General features: G+C 38.1%; 1 protein-coding gene across 9 annotated transcripts in view; it reads right to left on the minus strand.

Moving 5' to 3' along the window:
* Nucleotides 1-27,228, minus strand: part of ubr4 (ubiquitin protein ligase E3 component n-recognin 4) — a 54,345-nt gene that overhangs the window by 16,398 nt on the left and 10,719 nt on the right. For 3 of the 9 annotated variants that reach the window (XM_011476884.3, XM_020704512.2, XM_011476881.3), the window contains 48 exons: nucleotides 23,087-23,274; nucleotides 21,325-21,481; nucleotides 21,153-21,238; nucleotides 20,832-21,001; nucleotides 20,355-20,634; nucleotides 19,897-20,029; nucleotides 19,654-19,733; nucleotides 18,760-18,888; nucleotides 18,358-18,540; nucleotides 17,648-17,770; nucleotides 17,318-17,547; nucleotides 16,799-16,917; nucleotides 16,612-16,709; nucleotides 16,259-16,416; nucleotides 15,929-16,135; nucleotides 15,658-15,759; nucleotides 15,474-15,574; nucleotides 14,733-15,120; nucleotides 14,570-14,633; nucleotides 14,282-14,473; nucleotides 13,991-14,061; nucleotides 13,650-13,842; nucleotides 11,789-12,022; nucleotides 11,492-11,662; nucleotides 11,245-11,427; nucleotides 10,898-11,056; nucleotides 10,618-10,770; nucleotides 10,258-10,485; nucleotides 9,897-10,054; nucleotides 9,610-9,784; nucleotides 9,202-9,403; nucleotides 8,596-8,759; nucleotides 8,258-8,474; nucleotides 7,959-8,175; nucleotides 7,399-7,431; nucleotides 7,042-7,105; nucleotides 6,798-6,932; nucleotides 6,236-6,410; nucleotides 5,903-6,034; nucleotides 5,626-5,747; nucleotides 5,308-5,419; nucleotides 4,582-4,712; nucleotides 4,186-4,363; nucleotides 3,912-4,016; nucleotides 3,395-3,532; nucleotides 2,902-3,064; nucleotides 2,254-2,458; nucleotides 2,062-2,175 (listed from right to left, as the gene is read on the minus strand). In XM_011476884.3, the coding sequence (XP_011475186.1) occupies nucleotides 2,062-2,175; nucleotides 2,254-2,458; nucleotides 2,902-3,064; nucleotides 3,395-3,532; nucleotides 3,912-4,016; nucleotides 4,186-4,363; nucleotides 4,582-4,712; nucleotides 5,308-5,419; nucleotides 5,626-5,747; nucleotides 5,903-6,034; nucleotides 6,236-6,410; nucleotides 6,798-6,932; nucleotides 7,042-7,105; nucleotides 7,399-7,431; nucleotides 7,959-8,175; nucleotides 8,258-8,474; nucleotides 8,596-8,759; nucleotides 9,202-9,403; nucleotides 9,610-9,784; nucleotides 9,897-10,054; nucleotides 10,258-10,485; nucleotides 10,618-10,770; nucleotides 10,898-11,056; nucleotides 11,245-11,427; nucleotides 11,492-11,662; nucleotides 11,789-12,022; nucleotides 13,650-13,842; nucleotides 13,991-14,061; nucleotides 14,282-14,473; nucleotides 14,570-14,633; nucleotides 14,733-15,120; nucleotides 15,474-15,574; nucleotides 15,658-15,759; nucleotides 15,929-16,135; nucleotides 16,259-16,416; nucleotides 16,612-16,709; nucleotides 16,799-16,917; nucleotides 17,318-17,547; nucleotides 17,648-17,770; nucleotides 18,358-18,540; nucleotides 18,760-18,888; nucleotides 19,654-19,733; nucleotides 19,897-20,029; nucleotides 20,355-20,634; nucleotides 20,832-21,001; nucleotides 21,153-21,238; nucleotides 21,325-21,481; nucleotides 23,087-23,274 (7,520 nt within the window). The remainder of the gene's footprint in view (nucleotides 1-2,061; nucleotides 2,176-2,253; nucleotides 2,459-2,901; nucleotides 3,065-3,394; nucleotides 3,533-3,911; nucleotides 4,017-4,185; nucleotides 4,364-4,581; nucleotides 4,713-5,307; nucleotides 5,420-5,625; nucleotides 5,748-5,902; nucleotides 6,035-6,235; nucleotides 6,411-6,797; nucleotides 6,933-7,041; nucleotides 7,106-7,398; nucleotides 7,432-7,958; nucleotides 8,176-8,257; nucleotides 8,475-8,595; nucleotides 8,760-9,201; nucleotides 9,404-9,609; nucleotides 9,785-9,896; nucleotides 10,055-10,257; nucleotides 10,486-10,617; nucleotides 10,771-10,897; nucleotides 11,057-11,244; nucleotides 11,428-11,491; nucleotides 11,663-11,788; nucleotides 12,023-13,649; nucleotides 13,843-13,990; nucleotides 14,062-14,281; nucleotides 14,474-14,569; nucleotides 14,634-14,732; nucleotides 15,121-15,473; nucleotides 15,575-15,657; nucleotides 15,760-15,928; nucleotides 16,136-16,258; nucleotides 16,417-16,611; nucleotides 16,710-16,798; nucleotides 16,918-17,317; nucleotides 17,548-17,647; nucleotides 17,771-18,357; nucleotides 18,541-18,759; nucleotides 18,889-19,653; nucleotides 19,734-19,896; nucleotides 20,030-20,354; nucleotides 20,635-20,831; nucleotides 21,002-21,152; nucleotides 21,239-21,324; nucleotides 21,482-23,086; nucleotides 23,275-27,228) is intronic. The other 6 variants (XM_011476887.3, XM_011476885.3, XM_011476882.3 and 3 more) reach the window with 5 other exon arrangements.

Below are 27,228 nucleotides of genomic sequence, written 5' to 3' on the forward strand. Positions count from 1 at the left end.
GCTGTTGCACGGTGCTTCCACACTTGAGTACTTAGTTAGGTGCAATGTAACCCGGATCAGGGCCCCACTTACATTAACAGATTTGGAACACCTGGGCACTCTTATTTTGGTGGGGCCGGATCCCTATATCAGTGTTTTTCAACCTTTATTGAGCCACGGCACACTTTAACCTTGACAAAAATCCCGCGGCACACCAGCATCCCCAAAAAAAAAGCAGAAATTCATGGTCTGTATTGATCGACAGCCCCCCCCTGCCGCAGTCTCTCGTGGATTTTTGTGATAATTGTGGCAGAAAAAGTAGGAAGTTGCGGCTGTTTTTTCTAAGAGATGAAATAAAAGTTAAATTAGGAAATTTAGAAACTGTTTGTTTGTTGTGGTTTCAAGACATTTCACAAGGTCGACTCAATATGCGCTGTACCTTTAAGCCAATGCATCATGGGAGATGTAGTGTGAAAACGGCAGGAAAACGGCAGAAAGACTCGCGTCTCTGAGCTTCATTGTTTTGTTCACTTGTTCCACGGTCTGACACCGGATTCTGTGGAAAGCTACAGCGCTAAAGACGAGCTTTAGCTGGTATTTATGTTAGAACTGAGCGACTTTATCAGCAGAATTAAGAACAAGGAAGTGAAGACTTTAAGCACTTCTGATTGGTCAGACTGATGACATGTGATTAAGCCTTCAAGAATGATTGGCGGAGACAGTTAAAGGGGCGGGGACTTTTCCGCAAACTGCTATAGTATAGCTGCAGGTAAATCGCCGTACCGTCATAATTATCAAAATGTCTTTAATAGAATTAAATAAACACAAAGAAAAAGTAATTTTAAGATCTTTTATATTCCTAATTACTCAGTGTTTTATCAGGGCCTGTTTGGATGAACAAAGAGCTGAAATCCTGGAGATGGAAAATGTTGTTAGTGCAGTTAATGAGGGCAATTTCCCACGGCACACTTGACCATCTCCCACGGCACACTAGTGTGCCGCGGCACACTGGTTGAAAAACACTGCCCTATATTAACATCCGGATCACATAGCCACTTCCCGTCATCCATGCTCTGGCTGTTGCTGATCTGCTGTGGGTGGCTGCATCTCCTATAGCTGTCTGCTATTTAAACTAAAAAAGGCTACAGCAAGGACTGGCTCCCTTCTGGAATTGTTTAAATGCTGCATACACGGGTGTGCACGTTATATGCAAGTGCCCATAGGACACCACTAAGATAGCAACACAAACTACGCTAAGATTCATTTCCTATTTTTCTAACAGGATGAGCCAATTCTTATCACGTGAACAGCACTAACAGGCTCCTTACACAGTCTGCAGGATTTGGGGTGGGTTGAAAAAAATGAAATTTCCATATGACACTAGCATCTCACCTACTTCACCCTTACCTGTTGTTTAAGTGTGCGCTATAACCTGTAGCCTGTAGCTCTACGGGCTCACTGAGCGGTCTGCAACCTCGATATTTTGTGGGAGCCACCTGTGCGTCCGGAACAGGTTTGCCCATTTTTTGCCTGCAGACAGCCCATATCTACCCATAAGGAGGCAGTTGTGACTACGACTTTAACAAAAGGGGGTATGTCAGATCTGAAAGGGTAATTTATCATAGTTGAGCAAGGTCCCCCTCACTTAAAAGAGCATTTAGTTGACTAAAACAATTCGTAACTTTGAAGAACTTCCTAGTTTTAAAGCTTGCCACTGTGTTAATTAATGTATCATTGGCTTCATCTTAATAAATAGTAAAGGGTGTATACTTGTATAGCGCTTCTCTACCTTCCTCAAAAGGCCAAAGCGCCTTACAGTCACAGTCCCATTCACACACAGTTGGCGGCTCCGCCGCCGAACACTGGTGCCAACCTTCCACCTGAGGCAAGGTGGGGTTCAGTGTCTTGCCCACGGACACTTCGATATATGAGCAGGAAAGGCAGAACCCAAAACTGAAATATTCCAATCAGAGGTCGACCGCCCTACTGCTGCACCACGGCTGCCCCCCTTTGTACTTCAACGTTAATGAGTTAAAGTACAATTACTAAACATGTTTGTGAAACAGGTACAAGAGAATCTACCTCAGAGGTAGATTTGGACCCAGACTTGGTACGGGACATGAACACACTAAGCAGCCTCATGATGACCAGATGAACTTCATTGACAGGGCTTCGCTCATTCTTTTTGGATACATCCTGAAAAACAGTAGCATTCATTTAGTAAAATAATGAAAATTATTTGAGCCAAATTCATTTTGAAAAGATTGTGGTTACCTTCTTGTGCATCCCAAGCTCAGCAATGAGTTGTGCAAGCAGATCATCCAAGGCACCCTTATCCTTTTCATCCTCCCCATCAAGGTCAGATGTCAGCATAAGAATCACTTGCATGTATGGGATGGCTTGAACTCCTCCAACATTGTGAAGTTGCGAAAGGTGCTGAAGCAAGCGCTCCAGGAGCATAAGTCGAACCATGTGCAACCTTGAGAAAAACAAAATCAACAGTCAGTGCTGCAGGTCTCTTAGTTTAGAACAACTAACCATACTAACATTAAGAATACACATCAAACTTTTGCACCTAAAGTCCAGCTCTTTGATAAAATACCTCTGTTTACTTGTGATGGGACTCCATTCCTCACACATAATTGTTGTGCTAAATTTAAAAGATCCTTGCCCAACTCGATGCTAAATGCCTGGTTTTGATGGGTTCAACCACATAATAGCAATCCTCTAAACTATTCTCAAATGTATTACTAACTCAAGCTGGAGGTTAGACTTTATAAGTCTGGCCTGCACTTGAGGGCAACCTGGGCACAAAGCCAGGAGTGCTTCACAAAAATCTAAGTAACAAATGTATTTATGAAATATACATTTAATGCATGTGATTAAACAAATGACAAACTCTCCTATGTTAAGGTGTCTGACCTGTTGCTTGTGTGGATGTCTCCCTCCGTTTCCCCTTCGGAGCATTCTCCCTCTTGTTGTGCTGCTGTGGTGCTGATGGCCCCAGTGCTGGAACTTACACTGCCTGGACCGGCAGGATGGCCCTCGACTGCAGTGTCCCCATAGGCACTGCTGCGTCCTGACACTACAAGCAAACAACCGACAGAGGGTCAAAACAAACTGGAAGCAATCCCTCATATCTAAAAGCGAATTGCTTTTCATTTTACGATGAAAGAGTGTTTTTCCAGATTTGTGTTTTTAATCAATTTAAATTGATTTTGGATGATTTAGGAATGTTTTAACCTGACATTTAGACATTGATAAAATATATAAAAAAGGAAAAAACAGACAGTTTAAGAATTATTGCCTATTTGCAAATTAATTTTAAAACATTAAGCAAATATTGTAAATATAACTATTATACAGATAGCATTTTTAACAATAGACTGGTCTATCCATTTCTATAAAAACCCACCACTGTGCTCCCCTGCTACAGAGTCGATGGCAGAACCCCCACTCTCTGAGCCCACACTGCCCCCATGCTCAGCCGGGGAGGTCCGTAAGGTGGAGCCATCAGTAGCAGCTGTGCTGCCCTCATCATCTGATGCCGGGGCTGAAATCATAGCAATAGCTGTAACAGCAGATACACCACGGTCATCTGGCCAGGTTACATGATCTTAGGTTATACTTGTACATTACCAATGTATTAAAACATTTTTACAAAAAAAAAACACTTAAAACTTGCGTTTTTAAAAATGTGTATTTAAAGCAGTGTCATAAAAAAACTGTTTTGGCATTGAACAGGATTGATTGAAAAACAAAATTAGCAAAATTAATAAAAACTGAAAATCTGTACAACTTTCAGTAACAACATATCAGTTTTTCTTAAACTTAATAAACTGATTTTTGTTGCAGCTGTGAACATAAACACAGAAAGAAATTACAAAAAGAAAATAATATGCTAATTATTGAAAATTAATTGGTCTTATTACCTGATGCTGTTGTGTCAGAAAGAGTTCCAGCATCTAGGGAGGAAGAGCTTGGGGCCTGACCAGACAGACCGAGGCTCTGAAGACCAAGAGCACTACTGCTGCTGCCTGAAGACAAAAAAAAGCCCAGAAAAAAGTTTACGAATGAGTCTTCTGATTATTTAGAATTTTTTGAACAGAAAAGGTCTCCAGAAAAATCTGTTTAGTTTTTACTTTCATAAGTACTGATTTAAAAGAATATACTACCACTACATGAAAATACACAGAAACTGAATACCTTGTTGATCCTGCTGAAGGCTGAGAGCAATGGCCAGCTCTACCATCGTTTCATCATCAGCATCAGGAGGGATGTCGAGCATTGGGGGAAAACCTTCAGCTCCAGCCAGCAAAGCCTCCAGAGGAGATGGATTTCCATTGTTAACATTCTCTGCTGTCTCCAGGACCATTGACTCAGACTGAGAAGACCATAAAATGTGTCTTAACACATTTATGACTCACATTCTCTAAAAGTCTGCTTTATTCAGACTAAATTCAAACAAAAGTATGGCTATGAAAGAACATATTTTTTGATTTTTTTGGGGGGGACTCTTTGCATGCCTGGTAACACATGAAGTACACACAATGTGCACAAGCACACATAAACATCGTATATTCAGACTCGTTTTTGCCTTACCACCATCTCGAAGTCACCATGATCCACTTCGTTCTGCTCTTGGCTCTCCTGTCGGCCTTCTTCTCCTCGACTGATTGCAGATGACTGGATCTTGTCATCTGCATCATCATCGTCATCATCATCCTTGTCTCCTGATAAAGAAAAGTAACTAAAGATATCAGATGACCAGACATGCTTGCAGCGCTAAGACGCAATGACAAGAGAAAGTTTAAGTACGAAAGAAAGTTGGATTAAGGATCAAGAAAGCTGTAGTACTTGTTATAATACATTTGTGAATGTTGTTCGCTCTACCTGGTTGAAAAAGATGCCTAAAAAATAGACTAAAGGCTAAGATTAACACAATAACAAGCAAAAATTCAAATTATTAGCAAGTATGGGCATAGATCTGTCAAACTATATTAATTAAAACCATTTTAACTGAGTTTAAAATTGGAAATCAAATCGTTTTAAGAGTTAAAAAAGGGAACAATGTCAAAATAAAAAAGAAATAATCTCAAGAAAGGTTTAATAGAAAGATTTACACATAGTGGATTAAGAAAGAGTTCGATGGCCAAACAAGAAAGTGATAAATAAATAATAAAGAATTAAATAGAACCATTGGTGCGCTTAATGGTTTTCTATATTTAGGTCAAAGTACATTAAAGTAAAGAAAATAAGTGCATGATTTATGATAGTCTCTAACGACAATGCACAGAGATAGTTTGCTATAAGTCTAAGTAAACGTACCAATGGGTGTGTTGGAGCGTGGGGGAGAAGGAAGGGTCACATGACGCCGTTTGTTTCTCGGCCGCAGTACTCTGATTAAAGCCTGCTTACAAGCAAAGCTTACAGCAGAATCCTGAAAATATAAACACATTTTTTTTATCTCAAGTAATGCATGTTTACTTCTTATCATTTTACTCTTAAATATACCAAATGATACAACAGTTTCATAGTAACAAACCATCAAAAATCCAATCAGATAATTAATTTTCCTGATCATTTACCATATGCTTGTTAGGCTTACAGATAAATCTATTGATAAAAAAAAACAAATGTACTTACAGTGCACAGTAACATTTGCATGTAGATTTTGGAAGCAACGTTGATGTAATCCAGTTCGCATGTGCAGTACGCGTGAATTATGTCAACCAAGGCATTGACTGTTGCTTCCACATGAGTTAGACCTTAGATTGAGCAGGGAAGAAAGGTTTTTAATATGCAGTGATGTTTTTATTAAATAATCAACACGACTATAATGTGCATACCTTACATAAATCTTTTACAGACATTATTTTAAATACATGTATACATTTTTGACAAAAAAAAAATTTGAACTAACCAGGCAGACAAGCAGGAGCAAGGAATGGATTCTTTGGTTTCAAGGCATGGAGCTTCCAGAAGTTATTCATCAACTGTGCGATAAAGTTGCAACTTTCCCCATCCATTTGCTTCTGTCCGTCTTCAATGGAGTCTGTCAAAACATTGCAAGAGTATCACAGAGTTTAGAACTTTGATGTTACCCATTTGCTGAAGTACTGCTTGTTTAAAGAGCCTGGTAAACAAAAAATAACATCAAAACGTTACCCAATAATTAATGCACTCACATAGTTCTCTTCTATTAACAAAAGAATAAGTGACCTAATTGGTTATTTGTCACCTCTGAGCCTCTTACCAGAGTCGTGGTGCAGTGATTTTGTTTCGGTGAAATGCACCAAATTGTTGGGTCTCATGATTGCAATGGAGCGGGCTGTGATCACGAGCCTCTGGAAAACATCAGGATCAAGCTCCTTCCCCTCACGGCTGCAGCTATTTAAACACTGAACCGCGTTACTTAGCAGGGACTGGTCCTGGTGACAAGAAAAAGTGAAGAATGTATTAGTTTTTTGTTAAAAATAAACACAAGAGATCCGAATTTTGTTTAAATTTTCCTTTAAAGGTTCCTACAGAGCAAGGAAAAAGGATGGAAGAAACCTTAAGTCAATTTAAGAGCAATAAAATCCCTCCAACAAAGTAACATTCATATTTCAAAATTCAGAACAATCTGAGGCCACAGCTAATATTTAAATTTTAAAAACAATAACATGCATAAAAATCCAGAATAGTTTATAGAATTTTATGGCTTGACATTTTTCTAAGTGAGAAGAAATTTAATACAAGCAAATGTTTAATATATCATAGAAGAAGACAACAAGTTTAAAAACTACCGTTACTCAAAAATGTGAATTCATTTCTACCTTGTGGTTGTGGTAGGCGGTGCGGCTGGTGTGCAGACTAGCCAGAAGTCCCTTGGTCTGCTGCTGTACACCTGCAGGAGTTGGCATGGAAAGGAGTAAAGTGGCCAACTCCAATGCTCCCGTCTTGTTTTTCTCCTACAAAATCAAACGCATTAAAAAGCGTATAGTGGCTCAGGACAAACAGATAGAATTTTACTGCTAAACCAAAATTGCTTTAAAAATACACCAAACTTTTATGAGTTACCTTTTCGTTTGATGAACCTATGGCAAAGCAGCTTTCCAGAGCTTCAAGGGAACTGACCACCAATCTAGTAGAAAGAAAGAAAGATTACCTCTGCCTCTTTTATACATCTTACTCTTAAAGAAACAACCATAAAAAAAAATTAAAAAAATTAAAAATCACACTCATTTGGTTGCAGTCTTTGCTAATCTATGTGCCAAACAACACTGAATGCAAATGTTATTGTGAGAAAAAAAGTTTTTTTTTTCCCCTCAAGTGTGGAAATGATGCATTACATGGTTGCAGTCTCAGGCATGGACACACAAAGCGGCACACAAGTACAAAACCATACAAACAAGCAGAGAAAGGGCAATTACTAACCGGTCCAGGGTTGATAAGGACTCAGTTTCACAACTTTTTATTGTATTTTTGGGAGCAAAAGAAAAAGAACAAAAATAAGTGTGAGGTTCACAGAAAGAAACAAGTGAAATTAAATGATTCAGTCAAACAAAAGAGGCATGCAAGAGAAAATGATTAACACAGCCATGCACTAAAACACTAAGAGACCAGAAGGGCCTCTATTCAAGTTCAGACTAGTACAGAACAAGTCCTGCAATGAAACTGATGAAAACACACTTAAGGAGGGCTATGATTTGGTGTATGCATGATGGAATGGAATTACCCTGTAGACTATATATATTAGGAGTTGCCAAGGAAACACTGGCAACTATTGTTCATATCAGGAATTCTTTTTTGAACTTAAACTTTAGACACTCTTTGGTATTTAAAAGTATTTATTTTTATTTGTAAGTTACTAGAGAGGAGATTAACATTTTGACTCATCACTTGAGATTATCTAAACTACAAGTGATTACTAATTGTAAACATCAATAGTTACCATCACCGCTAACTACAAAGACAGCACAAAACAAAAGCCATACCTCTCCAAGACGCTGCCACTGGTGGCCGTTGGGGTGGTGACATCTCCTTCTGAGGCGCCATTGCCCTGGTTGAGGCTGGGACTGCAAACATTGTTAACTGATGCTGAGGAGAAGTCTTCTGGTGGGTCCTCGGGCCAGCCAAACTGTTCCTTTGTTTTACCGTAGATTTTGATTGAATCGAGCATGGTCACTCCAGCTGGATCAACTGATGCACCAACTTAAAAAAAGGAAACAATGAGTCTCTAAAGAGCAATCATTTTAGGCACAAAACTAAGCAATGCTGCAGTCTTTCATCTCACTGAATATGGAAAGCTTCTTGTCAGCTTGCAAGGCCTCTTCTCTGGTGAAAGGGAAGTCAAACCAGCGCGCTCTTGTCAAATTAATCTGCATGGTGCGGCCAAAGACCTCCACATAGGAAGGGGCCCTCTCAATGGCCTGAGTGCCCACTTGAACACGCATGCCTGTCATCACCATTGAACTGTTGTTGTTCACCACTTCCACAGTGAATCCCCCAGGCTGGGAAAAACAAACAAAAAAAAAAAAAACAAGCATTTAAGTACAACCCATTTACAACATTTAAAAGCTTAAAGATCCAAACTTTCTCTGTAACAGATCAATGCCAATAACTGGTCTTTACCTTTGTATTTGCCACATACATCCCAGTAGAGTTAAGTCTATGTTTGATCTGCTGCCCGTTGTAGACTTGCAGCAAGTCATTACCCCCAAACTCCACCTCTGTCAGCTGCTGGTTGTGTTCAAAGAAGTCCACTGGGAATGTTACTTGACTTGATGTCCGAGTGGCTGAAAGTAAAATTAAATTATATTGAAAAACATGACTAATCATTTGAAGACTAAATTTTTCAAATTAATATATTTAACAGTTTCGTCAAAAACCCACAAATGGACTATGCATTTACAACAGGTTGTTTTTTTAGAGAGGGAAATTACACATAACAAAAGATTATTTTATCACTGGCCATCATGTAAAAAACAGCAGAGGCTCTCAAGATCAAAAATCTGCATAAGCTGCTTTAAAAAGCAACCACTATACGCAGAAAAAATGTCAAATTGTTATCCTCGAGGACCGGTGTCTTCCTTCAGCAGCAAGAAGGGAATGGACATTAAAAAGACAACAGCTGAGTACCAACTGTAAAAGACTGCAGTCTTAAACCCCTGATATAGAAGAAAGAGCCGTTCTACTCTGTTTACTGAGATGGTAAAAGAAAAAAGACAAAAAACGTACTTGCAGCAGCGGTTTTGCGCTTGCGGACAGGTTTCATGACACTAATTCCACAACTGGGCTGCAGAGATGGCTGGAGCCAGTATGAGGTGTTGTCCACATTTGCCATGTAGATTCTTAGGCTTCCATCTTCACAAAGAAGGATCATGGTTGTGCGTTGCTGCTCATTGCTGGCAGTGTGTCGAATGGCTACCATATCTTGAATCTGGTGAAAAATTTACAATAATAAACAAGTTTAAGAAACTGAAACTCAAACCTAAATATTTTTCTTTGCAAAGTCTGTACCTTTGCAATGACAGGATATCTACAAAATCCCTAAATTAACTTTTTAAAATATATTTCAATCCTTTTTAATCACAACTTTAACTTACAAAAACGGTTAAATCTAATGTCACAACAATTTATATTTACCTTTGCTTTGGCTGGCAAAGTTTTAATTTCCTGAATGAGGAAAGTGTCAGGTTTGACCATTATCACCAGAGGTATGCCTGTCGTCTGCTGCACGCAGCAAACTAGACCTGGGTGGTTCATGACCTCTGACCACTGGCACAGAGCAGGTGACATTTTGCTGCTTCCACCATTGGAGCTAAAGAGAGCAGAACAACAAGTCATTTTTTGTTTTAGTTTTTGATTACTATGTCTGGAGACAGTTGTGCATAAAAGCAAAGAGAGACAGTGTTGATGTGAAATGGAGTTACCATTTGACAGTGATTGGAAAAAGCTTCTGCACATCCGTTGTGCTTCGATTTACTGTGGCAGCAAACGATTTTCCCTGACTGTAGCTGAAGAAAAGCATCTGAAGGACATGGGAGTAATACACAGACACACCACCGCCGGCCACCTGCCCGTTGGAATCCTGCAGTTACAAATAAGGACATCACCTCACTATTATGTTTTGCCATCTTAATATTTTTAACATGCATTTTAGCGCTGTAGTGCTGGCAGTATTATATAAAAATTAAACCAAAAAAACACAAAAATTAGAAATTCATTTTAGGGATACAAATGTTTAGACCAATTGCCTCCTTATGTTTCCAGAAGTAACTAAAATCAAAGTACCTTCAAGTCTTCATGGGTAATCTCTAACACATTAGTGACATAAAAAGGGCCATGCTGAGCGCTGCTAGATTCATCCATGATCTGAGTGTACATGTAGCCTGCTGAAGACATGATGACAATGATGTTTTTCCCCTCTTCGTTGAAAAGGAATGTCGCATCTCTGATCTTGGAACTAGGGAGCAGGAAGTAGTACATGGGACTTAAGGCATCCACCGACAAGTCATAGATCTGTTACCAAAAAAGAAAAACAATAAAATGTTTTACAAAAGTGTGGATTTTGCATCATATACACAGAAAACCTCAACAGTAATAAACAGAGAATGACACTTTTTCAAATGTAGCAATTTTTCGACTAAACACCTTAACAAAGTCTGCAGTGATGATGGCAAGTTCAGTCTGAGAGCCTGGTAACCAGACTGCTTTGATGATGAAGTTGCCTGTGGCCAGCTGTGGGTGTAGCACCAGATGGTCCGACACAGAGCCAGTACTGCTGAAAGTTAAAACATGGCAGTCCTGGAAGAAATGAAGAGAATATAGACAGTTATTAATATGATATAGAAAAATTAATCCTGAAGAATATTGTCTTGATAATTGTTCTTTGAAAAATAAGACTGGGCATTTGACATTCTGATTCTCTGACCTTAAGACCACACACAGCCAGGTAATCCTCATTGCAGGGGTTTCCTGTGAGGCTGAGTACAGTGAAAGGAACTGGGGCAGAAGCCAGGCGGGTCAACGTTAGCTTCCTTTTGCTCGAGTCTGCTTGCTTTAGGAGAGTGGACAGCTGCAGAACTGTTATCTGCCAGACAGCGGATAAGAAAAGGGGAAACAAAACAACATATAAATACAAAACTGTAGAAAATGCAACACACTAGTCAAATGATACATTGGATATAACGCAGCCAAGGCAAGAAGGCAAACATGCCAATAGCGTTATTGCAAAGACATTGGTTCTTCTCCCAAATTAAATTCAAAGGTTCAGCTCACCTTTCCTTTTTCATGGCTTACTGCAAGATGCTGCCGCCGGCCATGTGGTGAAGAAAGGACACACATCGCAACACGCCGCAAAACATGAGCACTGATTAACTGCCGTATTGTTTGCCCCTGATCACCACTGTAGTTCATCCGCACATTTTCAAAAGCCCCTTCCTGAGATCCAAGCGTGGGCACCTGAGAAGAAGAGTACAAGATTAGCAGAAAGATCAGAATGTGCATTACATTTAATCTAGCGTACCATTAACTGGTCTGTCATCTCCACGTTCTTATCCTGAGTGTGCAGTTCATTGAGGGCTTGTTGAGCCCGGCTGCTGCTTCCCACTGCAGATGCTTGCTGAAAATTGGTCTGGATGGCTTCCATGAGAAACATGAGCATCTCAAGGATTACAGCTGCAGTGCAAGATCCCATCTTTTATGGAAAAGAGCAATCAAGTCACACAATGCATAGAGCAGTAAAATCTTAACAAATCTTATACATTCAAAAGACACATAAAACATTGAAGAACAAGGAAAAAGATCAAAATGTATTTCTAACCACTTGTGTCAGCAATTCCTCTTGGCAGCCTTCAATACTCTTGCACACACTGCTTTTCTTGGGTTTATCTTCATCAACAGATTTACCATCGCAGATGGTAACTTTGCCTTTGTCAGAGGGTGAGGCGTTCTGGTGGCGGATAGCACTTTCAGGCATTCGCAGTTCACTCTGGAACGCTGAAGATTCTTTTAGAGTGGAGCTGATGCCACTGCTGGGACTGCGTTTGACCAAAGCCTGCAGCAGACAGATGCAAACGACAATAGTTAAACATGCCGACCAAGCATTACTCTAGGATAAAATATAAGCTTGTAATGATGGATGAGTGACTTTTTGATATGTTACTGTACAACATCTGACCTAGTATCAATAACTAGAATATGCTGCGTGCTAAGATATTGCGTGTTGAACCATCCTTAAATTCTTTTGTTGCTCTCAGTAAGCCATTTCATTCTTCGTAAGTCATGAGCAATAGTTCTCAAGCTTTCTTTTTTTGCCTGAAGTTTAAAAAAAATAAGTTTAGCGTTCATTTATCACAAGGGTTAGGTTCTAAAAATAAACTGTAAAGTAGAATTAAAGATGTTTCAAGGCTGTAAAAAGCCCTAACTACACACTTTATACCTTTTTCAAAGATTCCTTATATACTTTCACACTTTACTCTTTTGTTGAAATACTATCAAAGTATTATTATTAATATTATTACAAAGTATTATAGAATGAAGAAAAGATCTGCTCGCCATCAAAGATTTATGTAAATGTGGCAAACTGTACAAGAGACACAGCACAAAGGAGATGGATTGACAAGGTCTACAGCCAATCAGGAAGCTCACAGAGCACTGTAAAAAATTAAAAAAGGGAAAGGGGAAAAAACGTATGCAAAGTTGCACTGAAATAAATCGACAAAACAGTGAGACCACAAAGATAATCTGCAATATAGTGAAGGACCACTGTACTGTCACCTTTCCCATGGTATGCCAATCATTGATTTATATCCTAAATGATTTGTCTTGTGACAAAGTTTGGGAGAAAATCAATGCAAAATTATAACTACCTAATGAACTATTAGACCAAAGTGTGAAGTGTGGCAGATTGTGAAAAGTAAACTGTCAGAAAGTTTCCTTTTTGCCTATTTTAGGCAAATGCATGTTGTTGTGACTCAGATACAAGCAGACATTTCTACATTTCTATAGAATTCTGTGACATGATGTGTTTCCCTCACAGCTCATTTGATGTTGCAGGTTAAAAGAGGGAATAAAGAGAAATAAATACAGGCAGATACAGCAAAAAGTGATAATAATTAAAGATGATGGAAAATTTGTTTTAGGGGTTTGAAAGAAAACCTTTAATAGACTCTAAACAGGTTTTAATGTTTTAAATTATTGCTCAAGACCATTTTAGCACAGACTTCAGGCTTTTTAAATACATAAAATAAAATCTCTATTTGTATCTTTTAGACTGTTAGTGGAGGCCAATTCATAATATTTACTGTTAGCAGCAAAAGTGGCAAATAAATATTCAAAAAAACTGCACAAATATATCGACAACATATTCAATAATCTTAAAAATTGACATAGAAAAACAATCACAACCACAAACAAACACTGAAAGCTTCTGCTGCTGTTTGACAAACAGCAAATAAACCCAAAAATGTTTTGATGGCCTATCCTTCACATGCAACATGAAAAAAAAGAAAACCCACAACAAACCCAAGAAAGCTGAGCTAGGGAAGCTGGCCTGTCCAATACACAAAAAAACAACACAAGCTGGCTGACTCTCTAACCAAATGTTTGGTCTAGCTATAATCCTGATCACATGAAATGGTTGGATGAAAGTCAATGAGAAATGACTTGCAAACCAAAGTTACCGCTGTTGTTCTCTTCCCATGATGACCTGAGGTATTCGGTCTCACCTGGCAGCTGCCATCCTCTTTGGCACCGCAGTCACAGAAGAAAGAGCCATATTTGGCATAGGAGATCTCATGGTCTTTGTGACAGACCTTGGCGCACACTGTGCACACACCTACCCCATCCACCATCTTACAGGTGTGACAGTGGTACCTGCAAAACAGGAAAAATAAATGTGAAAAACCCGTCTGAACGGAAGACTGTTGTATACACGACTTTCTTATTTGGTCCATTTTATTAAAAGCTATTTAAGAAAGCTGTGGTAGAAAACGAAATAATTGGGGAACAAACTGATTTTTACCAGTGCTGGTTCATGAACTCCTTCTGAGTTATGGTAAAGGTGCAGAGTTTGTTGCAAAGTGAGTCTTCATCCTGTTAGAGAAATAGCCCATTGACAAGTTCAAACAAGTATTACATATATATGAAACAAAAACTAAAATATATAAATATAAAAAAAAAAATAAAAGTGGGGGAAAATAACTTAATTTGAAGCTAAACAAACTTTCGCAGCAAAAAATAACATCTCTAAAACATGGTGGTTTGTGTATGTGTTAACATGTTAATTTTGTTTCTTTCAAAGATGGCATCTTACAGAGTCCTCTGCCTGGGAATCCTCCTCTTCCACTGCAAGTTCTTCCACCCAGTCGGAGTCAACTTCCATCGCTTTCTCCTCTCCCTCCATCAGCAAAGCTAATGTGCCCTGGCCGCTACTTTGTCGCAAAGCATTCATCACATCAGCCAGATAGGATATGATGTGGCACGCACACTCCAGCATACTGGCATGCTAGCATTAAAGAATAATACATGTTTGTGTTTTTATTTTTCACTTACTAAACATTTCTTTTGAATAAAAAAAAATTTAAGAGAAAAAATTGCTCACCTTTCCATGGGACAAGTTTGCACTCACTTTCTCCACAACATTTTTCTGTGTTAAATATTTTTTACTGCAAAAAAAAGAGCAACTCATATATCAGGTTGTTCTTAAACACGTTTCAATAAAAATATATACTTGAACCTCAGACACTATTCATCTGGTTTCTTACCATCTTGTCAGCCAGTCAATGGATGCCCGGTGAAGCTGCAGGTGACCAGCCCCCTGTCCAGCACTAGCAAGTGTCGCCATAATAACCATGAGCTCAGGAAAGCCTGTTCCATCGCCACTGGCCAGCATGTCTGTTGCCATTGGAATAAGCGTGCTGAGGAGCACGGTGCATACTCCTTCTCCAACCTGACTGTTGTCACGCACAATATGAGTTGTGAGGAGTTGTAGAAGCTGTCGATTTTCTTGCACGATTTCCAGGTGCTCTGAATCTTTTGGTGGGGTAGCGGTCATACGTGTCAGCCAGCACTGCAGACGTGATGGCTCCACACAAGCCAGTTGGGCCAAAGAGCCACACAGAGACAACAGGCTTTGGTTTGGACTCTTCTCCGCTGGGGATGATTAATATGCAGTCTTTGAGTTTTAAGGCATTCAGATCCGTCCTAAAATACAACACCTTTCAAAAGCGCTTTGTTTATTGTTAACTGGAGAGCAACTTAGCTTGGACCCTGAATGGATGCAGCCTTTTTGTCTGTTAATGTGCATAAAAAAAGACACACTTCTGTACACCGAATAGTTTTGGACCAAACCGTGATTCAATAAGGGTAGAAACACCTTCTTATTATGGATGTAGATTTAATGTAATACATTACTTTCCAACCATCTACTGCTTACTTTCTAGGATCTGTCAATCCACTCACACAAATGATTACATATCCAATCGAAACTAAGGCGCCAAACTTACTGAGCTGGAAAAGTTTGGTGAAGAACTTCAGCACTCTGTTGCAGAACTTTGCAGAAAGGTTTTCATTGGCTGTTGCCATCATAATCTGGACCAGCTCACCACTGAACAAAAGTAAAAGAGGTATATTCAAGACCACATTCAAAATACAAAATGCTGATATGTAAATAACCGATGACCCTTTTACCTGAATGAAAAAAATTCCTCCATGGCCTTTCGAACCTGATTGTTCTCCAGCTGTTTTTCAAGATACAGAAGGCATTCCTCAAGGATTGATTCATCCAAACCACTGAAACGTATGGGAAAGTAGAAAAATCAATATGGACAAACTGCACAATATGTTTGTGAGAAGTTGAAAAAAAATTGCCACTTTCTTTACTTCCTATAACGTCAGAATACAACATTATCAAGTTGTGGTGAAACAGTTTAACTAATGAATTAGTACCCATATTATGTACCTGCTGGGGTCTGAATGATTTGCAATGATGTTATAACATCCAGTCACCAAACGCTCATAAATGCGGGCAAGGAAGGCATCAGACTCTGAGGGGCCGAGGATGCGCTCCAGTGAGGTGCTGCTGATCTCGGCCACACTCTCTGTGCTGCTCTCCAGGAGGAGGGGCATCAGCGTGCTTACAACCTGGGAAGGGTTCAGCTCATCTGTGCTGAAAGAGCAAAACAATGTCCAGCATTAAATACATGGAGTTTTAAAAAACAAGCAAACAACTGCGACGTCATGGAATTGTTTAGATATTGTTTTAAAGTTTTAAATTCAAAAGGGAACTTACCCAATGAGGTCGAAAGTGAGGCGAACCAACGACAAAAGGATGTGCTTAAGAGAAGAGGCCAGAGGCAAGGACTGGCAACTTAAGGTGCCCAGGTGAGCTGCTTGGATGGCACTGATGTAACTCTCTGCTGGAATGGTGTCATTGGCAAAAGCATTTCGCTGAAATAAATAAACAAACATAAAATGGAATGAAAAGAGGGGAAAAAAGGTCAATTGCAAATGTTTTTTATTTCGTTTTTTCTTTTGCTAATTTAATAAATATAATAAAATGTGTTAAACAAATGATGAAGCTTTTTTTTAGGACACTTAAATTGGCAACAGTGACTTTATTTTACAATCAATTTCCTCACATACCCATGAGCCAATGTTGGGAAACTCATTTGTGTGGATGTTGTTCCACGTCTCACTTATTGTCTGAACAGCTGATGGTAAGTTCTGCATTAGACTGGGACCTGTGGAATTTAATTTAAAGCCATGGAGTGAAAAAAATCCAAACTTAAAATAAATATATCAGAGCAAATAGTGTCAATATTGAACAAACCCAGTGTGTTAGCCTTGCATCTGGTAGAGCCAATGGACAAAACTGCAGCATAACCTTGGAGTTTTGCACTACTCTGCTTGTTCTCCCCTTCTTCTGGGATGTTCATCAACAAATACGATCTGGTCAAAACAAGATATTATTTTAAAAACTGGATAAGTCACAAAAAGGGAGATGTTTGAAAAGTAAATCAGACTTGAAAACATTGCTGAACATTAAATGCTAAATAAAAAAAGGACAATGACCAGCAATCCTGACCCTGAGATCTGTCACACATTACACATAACAACACTGTTTTCTTGAAAATTTGCCAATTTATCCCACTCCAGGTAAGATGCCACAAAAGCAAAACTAGCAATGACAGAGAGATAAAACTTGTTTCTGAAAGAGCATAAAGATGCAAAACATGGAAGACTGAGAAAAAAGGGATACTAGAAAAAAATGTTATCAAACTGTTAATGCTTTTTAAATGAATATTCACAAATTCAGGGTCGATGACAAACAAACAGTCCCCTTTCTCACCTCGTGAAAGCCGTGTAACTGTCAATGAGCTGTAGTGTGGCAGGGAGCAGGTTTTTTGTGATGTCAGAGGACTTAATAGTGTCCGCCTCAATAGCAACCTTAGACAAATGTTCATCTAAAGAAACTTGAACTTTAGAAATGACTGCATCCAGGGTATAAACTGCTTGAAGAGAGGGCAGTTGATGAAGTGGAAGAACAGCATTTGGATCGACACTTGAAAAGGTGGAAATCTGCAAAACAATAACATTTTTTAAGCATTAAAACGGTTAAAACTTTGTAAATAGTTGTTTTAGTTATGATTAATATACGGTAAACTAGGTCCTTTATTACCTGTCTGGCAATGTATTCTTCTGCAAGCTCCACATCATATTTAACTGTGCTGCATTTAGAAGCTGTCATCTCCACCAGAGAGGCGGCCTGGTCTGCTTTCATCCCTTGCTTCACCAAGTGCTCCTGTTAATGTCCCATTCAAACACCCCAAAGTTAGAACATTACACACTTAAAACGCATTATATCTTGTGTGTCTGTGTTACATCTATGTAAACATTTGCACTACATATTAACCAAAAAATCTTTTTTTTTAAATCCCAAGTTGTACCAACAAAAGAAAATACATTTCTCTTCTGAGTTTTCATGATTATCTTTATATAAACTTTTTTAACTGTGCAAAAAGCTGCTGTAGTTAACTATAAAGCACAGTCAGTTAAAATGTTTGCAAGAAATAAAAAAAAGCTACAGAGTACAGATCAGATAGATGGTATAAATAACATGTTGATAAATCTGCAGCATCGAGTTTTACCTGTGATGTTGAAATACAAAATAGTGTACAGTTTTAGAAACAAATGCTTAGAAGCTGCAAAGGTCCATTACAAAAAATAAAAGAAATATAAGCCCACAGATGTAGCTGTGACAGCTGTGAAAGTGAATGATGCAGTTATCAGATTAGTAATTGCACAGATAAAATGTATGCTCCTTTAACTCTTGGCACATTGTGCCCGATGTGTTAAAGGTAACTCTGTTGTAATAAGGAGTCGGCCAACCTTAATCCAGTTCACGTATGTAGACACTCGCAGACGTGAGGACCACCGCAGTGTGTGCAGAATGTCACTCTCACTGGGATCACTGCAACCATTTTTCAGCTGCTCAATGAAGCCTTTGGAGGGCGGTAAGACACCCAGAACTCTCCAAAGTATTAGAAAGTAGTACTGAAGGGAGCAGGCTTCCTGTGGTAGGAATAAAAACAACCTTTATGAATAAATGTATCTTAGTGGAAGTTTTTTTTTTTTTTTTTTTAAGTTATTCATCTTGTAGATCAGATTTACTTCGTCGGTAACATCATTCTAGGCAATCTCTGTATCACTCAAATGAAACAACTTTCAGCTGAACTTGCTTCACATCTTAAACCCTTCTTTTTTTAAGAACCTCAAGTAGTTTCTACTCACCACAGGAGTGATGGGTTTGTTTTCTTGTCGTCTGGCTGTGTCAAACTGAGAGCCTGCTGCCAAGAGTGAGACAAGCAACGCATACAGCTCATCATATTTAACTGCCCCATTGAACAGTTTTGGGAAAACCTGCCAAGAAAATGCAAAAAATCATGTCAACATTTAGGTAAACACCTTGTCATAAAGACAAAAATATACATATATATGTAGATATAGACACACACAGCACCATTGCATAATGTACTTAATTTGCAAAATGCAACAAGTAAACCGATAAATATTGCTGTTGGCAATAAAACAACAAAGGACAGCTAAATGAAACCAACAGAATAAAAGGTTCTTTCCTCATTTAGCTCTACTTCGATCAGCACATTCATCTAAATTATTCCGTTTGAAAAATAGGGCTGGATATTGAGTTTGATACTTTTTAAGTACTGACTGAATTGTTTCGATAATTTTGATTATCAACAAAATAGCTTTTGCTAAATACCCAATTTTGAAACCCAAGCAATCCTTTTGTGAATGTCAGTGGGTCAGTAAACGCAACACACTCGATTGAGGTTATATTCTGCGCAACAAGTGTCACATTTATCAAATTTAATACTGCTTGAACTTTATTAAAAATAAGCACTGATGTGTTGTGTTCATAACCTTTTGCTCCACAATAGCATTTTTTATCCTCAATAAAAGTAATTTCTTAAAAATCAATACTAAGAGGAACTGACTTCAAAGTCAATGTATCCATATTAAAAATGTGGGAATAATACCCATAACCCGACTGCAACAAAATAGTCACAATCACGTTAAATTTAAAACAGAACTACAATATGTTAAATGTCAAAGATGGTTGAAATTTTGATTGATAACCAGATAATATGAACACGTAACTCCTACCTTGTTGTCTAGTCTGCTAATATCATCCTCAGATGCTTCAGGAGACAGCACACAGTAGAATTTGGGCTGCTGGTTTGATTCTTAAAGAAAACAGTAAAGATACATTCAGAAAACGTACTTTTATTGAATACAATTCCAACATCATCTTATACATTTAGGATCACTGGAATGTTTAAGTATTTTTTCTTGTTTTGGTTAACATAACCTTTTCATCTAGCATCTCCATCTACTTTGCTTAATTACCTGATGAGCAGTGTTTAGCACAGTTCTCTTCAACTTCCTTGAATCCATAGTAAAGTGGGAGACTGCCGCGTTTGCCCCCATCCTGGACGGAACCCGACCCAGCGCATGGTGGGGTAAGGAGGTTGTACTGAACCTGTAATGATTAGTTTAGATGGACAGTGTTGGGATTTCTCTGGATCATAGTTTCAAATAAAAAAAAAAATCAATGATAAAGTACACTTTAAATGTCCTTAGGTGTGGCAAGAAAAAAAAGTGAGCAAATTGAAAGTAAAAAAATAAACCTTTCAAAAAACTGTGTACCATTCAAATGTAAAAATTTGCAACAAATAGTTTGTGTAACTAAAAGAAAAGCAAACAGTTGAAGAAATTGGTTTTTGGTTTAAAAGAATCAAACTGTTAAAGCTTTTTAAATGAAAATATCAGGATGATAAGGTAATTATATAAATATGAGCCTGTACCTGCTCAAATAGGTACAAGGGGGCTTTGGAGTAGTGACGGATCAAATAGTCAAAAAGCAGCAACAGGCGAGCCAGGTTGAGTGGCACAGCTTTTAGTTGGGAGTCTTTGCCCTGAGCCACATCAGTGATGGCTTGGGTGGCCATCGTAAGGACTGATCTGCGGCCACGTTCAGACAGATTGTGGAAAAGGAGCAGAAGCAGTTGAAGGTGCTCCACGTTAAGGTCATCTTCTCCATGAATAGAACCCTGGACGGTGTGTTGTTTCAAGGTTCCTAAAAATCTGTGAAAAAGGATAGTAAGGACAAAGTTGGATGACAAACTGAAACCAAACATAGTTGTCCAAAAAGGCTTCTGTTCACCTAGATACGGTCAATTCTTTGTAAACTCTAATATTTTTCATCATAACTAATAAAAATGTGGCAAGCTCTTGACCTAAACATTACACATTAATACCAGTAAGTGTAAAAATTGCCATACCTTTCCCAGATTTTCATACACTCTGGAACATCTGGTTCTCCTTGCACATTGGCTTTGTGCTGCCATATGAGAACAAGTCTGGACAGAACTGATAATGACTGGGGATGAATATATAGAGGCCAGGGACCCTCTGAAAAGGGAGCAACTCCTAACTGCTGAAGCAGCGTGTTCTGCAAGAGACACAAGAAGAAGACATTCGGGTCACCCTTATCAAGGAGAAAAAAAGGTGAATAACAGCAATTGATACATTAAAAGTTTTAGTTCTGAACAAAATATATACAAAAAGGAAGCAGATGGGTGGACGGATGGAATTCGTTTTACCTGCAAGGCTGGAGATGGAAGATCTGACGTCACTAAGGTGTGGTTGAAGTGGTACAAAGCTAGAGAAAACACTTCATCCGAGGAAGCTGAAGAACAACAATGAAATATTTACAGTTTTTGAACATGGTAAAGAAAACAATTTTAACCAACTGGTCATGATTTTAAAGCCTACCTTTGACATCTTTATCCACATCTTTGATTATGCTGGCTAGTGTAGCCATGTGTTGCTCTGTGAGAGAAACACTAAGGTAGTTGCGGATGAAGTTGTTCCTGGACTTCAACATTGAGGTGGTGATAAAGTTGAGAATGCTTGAAGCCAAGCTGAGGAACTGCAGGAACAAATCGTTTTAAATTAAGAATAATAATTTAAAAAAAAAATGGTAGTCTTACATGAGCAAACAGTGTCTACAACATAAAAAATGTCCACCACAGTATTTTAATTACCGTATTTTCTGGACTATAAGCCGCTACTTTTGTCACACACTTTCGACCCTGCGGCTTATTCAATGATGCTTCTAATTTATGCATTTTTTTTACGGCCGCTAGGAGCGCTCGAGCAGATAAGATAAGTGTGCGACACGGGGAAGATGATGATGATGATGTACGCGTTGCTGCCTCAAACAGTCTCGGAGAGGTAGCTGAATGTACAATCCCATTTCCACCAACAAGTCCATTAATTTTGACACACCCACAAGCAGCCAAACAACATGGAGGTCACTTCTGCTCTTTGACCCCTCAGTCATGGTGCAACAAAAAGAAAACCTCATGCTCAGCCCTACTTTGGCCGCATCCCACAATCCTTTGATGCCATTAGACCCAACGTGCACGTGCTGCAGCAGCGCTTGCCTCTGCGCAAAGGCTTATAAGTCACAGCTGCTCTCAGTGACTTTGACCAGTATTTTTTTTTTTTAACCACCCCTGTCACCACCATCTTGCTGCCGTGTCACAGGCACTGTTTGGAAAGAAAAGCTCAGGTATATTATTAAAACTTTGAAAACTGTTTCTGTCTTTCTTTGTAAATATATCATTTGTTGAACCTTTCCTGCGATTATTTTTTTTCTTTCTTTCCTCCCTGCCAAAGGCGGATCTTCCTTCGGTTGTTCACTTCCCCGTTCCGACTTTAAGAGCCTCCAGAGTGGCTTAATAAAGAATCATTCATTTTCTTCTGGGGGAAACTTTCATTTATTACAGTTCTCTTTCACTCTGTATAACAAACATAAACACACACCTCAAACACACTTTCGTTACTCTTGCTCTCACTCCCTCTTGCACTGCACTCGAGCTCTCCCCTCCTTCCGCTGGAGCTCCCTGCTCCTTCTTAGACATGCACGTGGTTTCAGCACATATACATCCTCAATCTACAACACAGTGTCTTAGGCCCCTAAGACTCATGCGAAGTGGGGAATTGTGGGTTTTAAGTTCCTCACCATGACTGAGGGGGCTGTGAGCAGAAGTGACCTCCATGCTGATTGTGGGTGTGTTCAAATAAATAGGATTTAAAGCTGTGTATATCACCCTCTCTGAGGCTGTTTTGTAGTCGCATAGTGTTAGGTGGAGGATTATCAGTGATTTACTCATTGAGTCGTTATAACATGCAGTTTGTAGACAGGTGCGGCTTGTGTATGTACAAAATGGCTTATCCTTTATAAATGAGGGGGGTGTGGCTTGTACTCAGGTGTGCTCTATAGCCCAGAAAATACGGTAAATCAAATGCGGTGAATTTAACACAACTTTCTTATTAAAGGTTTTAATTTGTTTGGTTGGAGCTTATTACATTAAAGAAACTAGGTAAGTCTACTCTAATTTTAAATGAAGGTCAAGTGATGCAAGATTTAAGCACCCAGATACCCCTTAATCACCTTAACAACAAATAAACCAACATGTCAGAGCGTTTAATAGTTGCAGCCAAGTTTGCCATTAACAAGAGAATTTACCAGTTCTGGATCCTTTCGACCAGCCAAAATGTTCCCATTTTCACTTTGATTCTGTTTGCTTGGGCTCTTCAGTCTTGGAGATGTTTCGAGTGGTGGTGGAGGTGGAGGCGGCGGTGGAGCCACTTTATCTTTGGTTGGAGAAATGGTCTCTTCAAACCACAGTCCTAAAATGGGTTCACTGTCATCGTCTGCAAACAAAGTTGGATAATTAGACACCTCACAGGAAAGATTAACACGTACAAAATGTCTTACATTTTCATGGAGTTGTGGTGGTGTCACACAGTGAGAACATAAAAAGCTTCACACTGGTTTATTACACCAACACCACAGTGCAGATAAAGGACAACAGCCACAGACTACAGGAAATAGTGGACACAAAACAGTATACTTCTTAGTGTTCTGATTAAATACACCAAAAACCGATTCTACAGTAAGCTTTTGTTAAACAGCATGTGCCATACTCATTTAAATCAGTGCCATGGTAAAACTTCTTTAATGTATTTTTTTATTTTTACAAAATAAAGTTAAAACTATTTAAAATTAAAAAGAGCATTTATGTTTCTCTGAACTATTCCAAAAGCTGCTAACCCCGTAACCTATAATCCTATAAGGTTTCTATTCTATTCTAAACTATTAGAAACATTGATTTAAATTTATCCTTATGTAGCTCCACAACCTTTTTAAAACCACATTATCCTTAACCCCATTCAATCCAAACAGATTCCACTTCATTATACAAGTTGTGTCTCACTTCTACATATTTACGATAAATGATAAAATCCATCTTGTGCCATTTTCATTAGCCTTTGAAACATTGAGTAATAATGTTATAAATTCGTCTCCTTTAAAGGGGAAAATATCTATATATCTGTATATATCTGTGTATGTATATATATATATATATATATATATATATATATATATATATATATATATATATATATATATATATATGAAATGAAGGAGAAGGAAATGCTATATAAACGCAATCCTACAAAATGGTCCCACATGGCAACATGAACAATAAATGAATTTTGTGTGATTGTTTACAAAAATATATTTTTGAGAGAAAAGATGCATTAGGCCACGGACTTAAACCTTTATAGCTAAATTCTTTAAAAGTGGAGTCTCTGGCCTTGGAATACTACTATTAAAAGTGACTGTTTTAATGCTACAACTGAACTTTAAAACACATTTTTTAGAAAATCTGGCACCAGTGACACATGGATAACCTATTATATTGAAAAAAAGAGCTACTGTTTGTTGTATGACCAAAGAGAAAAAAAATGACTAATTTTTTAAGCTTCAGGTGTATGGATAAAAAAATAAATAAAAAAAGAAGAAACGTTGCTGCAGTAATATAACATAAAAAGGTTAATAATAATAATAATACAAAATTAAAGTAGATGAAAGCATTATGCCAGTAATAAGCTCACTGTAAATGTGCTTATTTTCCATTTATGTTGCATGACCCAGACGCTGTGAGCAAACTACAAACAGCAGTGGGAGTGAGAGCAGGCAAAAAACATGCAAAACAGTGAATAACTGATCTACACAAAAATAGTAGAGGGGGAATTTAATTAATCGATTTATATTCCTACGATCCAACCAGATCGATCTGCCTGAGGCAAAATGTTAATTCAATTGACCAATACCACTATATAAAATTGTTTGAAAATGACAAATTATAATCAATCTTGGAAAATACCGTTTAAATTGAGGCCCGGTAAAATTGTTTTAGTATAAAGTAAAAATGACCAAGTGCGTCACAGCGTACAACACACTTGTGAAAACTGATCAATCCGTCATTACAGTCTAATATGTGGAAAAACTTGGAATTTAGCAAGGCCATGTGACAATACAGTCAGACAGAATGCTCCAATAATGTTCCCTTTGGATTACGGTACTTTGATGTGGAAAAACAACAGTGGGATGAACTTTGGGACACTAAAATGTGATTGGATTTGCCATGAAATCTTAATTTACACTCGAGGTTATCTTGCAGGAAAGCCAACGAATCTGGAAAACTTTACCTGCACTGTTCACTACCCAGATATGTATCTCCGAGTCACAATGGTCACAATGGTTGAATTTTTGGCTAAAGATGTCCTGGATCAATTTTAGGTCAGGGAATCGGAACGTTCAAAATAAAACCAATATCGACTATGAATCGAATCCTCAACCACAAATCATAAGAATAATAGAATTGTTGTTAAAATGAATTGCTACAGCCCTGAAAAACAGTCAACTCCACATTTGTTGTTGTGAAATGTTCTTTATAAATAAGTAAAAAGAACCAAACTAAAGTTGACTAAATGTAAATTGGGTGTCAAAGCCATGCTGTGTTGGGCTGTAAAGGTCTGATTTCTATATCATCTAAATGCTTTTTATTTACCCACTATGTACAAAAAACGCAGCAAGCACACAGCCTGCTTAGACATAAACACTATGATACCAGGATTTATTATGTTTCTGTAATAAATTTGATTGTTAATATAAAATTCCCAGCTTACCAAATATCTTTTAGATTTATAAATTACATTGAGACCAGTTCAAATTTGTACAAAATTTCACTAAGGTCATAATAGTAAAGAAAAAATGAACATAAATTATTTTTTAAACAAACAAATTTCAGAGTTGAGAACATTTGTTACCTAAAACAAAACTCGTGAAGCATTTTGGTAGAACAAACAGGTACATAGCTTGGTTAAAAAATGTGGGACATTGTTACTGTTGTGACTGTTGCTGGAAACATCAATGAAACGTGTTGCTATGCACGACACAACCTGACAGATATAAAGCAAATGTACGATCATCTAAATGTAAAGCCCAAATTTAATGATAACTGTGTTTGTTTTCCATTGTTAAGGACAACCAGACCTCTGTTATGTAACACAATTTTCTTGAATTTGTGTTTAATCAGTTAGTGTGTCATCATTAAAGTATTGCTTCAACAGAATTAGCTTTGTAGACTATAAAAACCAAAGACATTCAGAGCACTTTTAATGCTTTTGATCTGTTCAGGTGTGCTGTTCCTATTAACTTCCTTTGGGCAGTTTAAAATAGGAACACCAAGCATGCTCCGAAAGGTGTAATCTGCAGAAACATATCCTTTAAAAATTAACTAGGTGGATGGATTCTGAGCACTGGTGATGCATTCACAGGTGCTTTGTCGGATTTCTCAGAAAAAAAACTGGCTGGCGCTGCGATAACCAATTCAGACCTAACACTTAGCTTTGCATCTTTCTAAGAATTGCTGCATGTCCTCTGGTCAGAAGGCCAGAGTAGCATCTGGACATTTTGTCAAAAGTTCCATTCCGTTGATTTTTATTTTACTCAGAAAACTGTAGCACCACAACTTTGTTTTTGCTCTGCCATAATGGTGCAAGGCTCATTTAAAACATGTGTTAAAATCTCAGTCTTCATTTAGAATTGTCCAAAAAGGTGAAAAAATAAATAACTTCCCTGAACTAACAATTGCTCAAAGTTTTGAAATGTCTTAATCCAAGAGTAGTTGTATAATTAAAAAAAAACCTTGATCATTTTTGTAAAAAAAATAAATATAAACTTGTAAAAACACTTGAGCTGGTTTGTTTTTTTATCGCGTTGAAAAATAAGATTGCTTACTCAGTTGGATCAGAGTACCTTTGCTGTTCCTTGCTGGGTTTTTAGTGCCTTTTCTATTTCCAACAGTTTTCTTTTTAATCGCTTCAAGAAAATCATAAATGTAAGATTTTGCCTGTGGGGCTGGTTTTGCAGGTAAAGCTGGATTGATGCAAGATCTCCACAGCCAAGAGTTTCCTCTTTGTTTCGCTACATCAATGACCCAACTTTATTCCCTATTTCAGAATGCTTCAGTGCTTAAAGGTGTTAAAATCCAGTCAGATAATTCCAATTGTTTTTAACAAGAGGCCACTATTTTTTTCAAACAAAATATCACACCAAGTTAATGTTCACATTTGCATGCAACACACACCAAAAAATTAAAAAGATGTAATTAAAGAAAAATAAAGAGATTTGGGGTGACAGCAAGATGTAGCGTTGCATGTTTAAGCCCTGGAAGCATAGTTTAAATGTGCCTGTTTGAAGAATCATACCAGTATTTGGAGGTAGCTTTTAAATTGTTATCTGCAAGTGAGAAA

This window comes from Oryzias latipes, chromosome 7 (genome assembly GCF_002234675.1).
Source record: "Oryzias latipes chromosome 7, ASM223467v1".
Lineage (NCBI taxonomy): Eukaryota > Metazoa > Chordata > Actinopteri > Beloniformes > Adrianichthyidae > Oryzias > Oryzias latipes.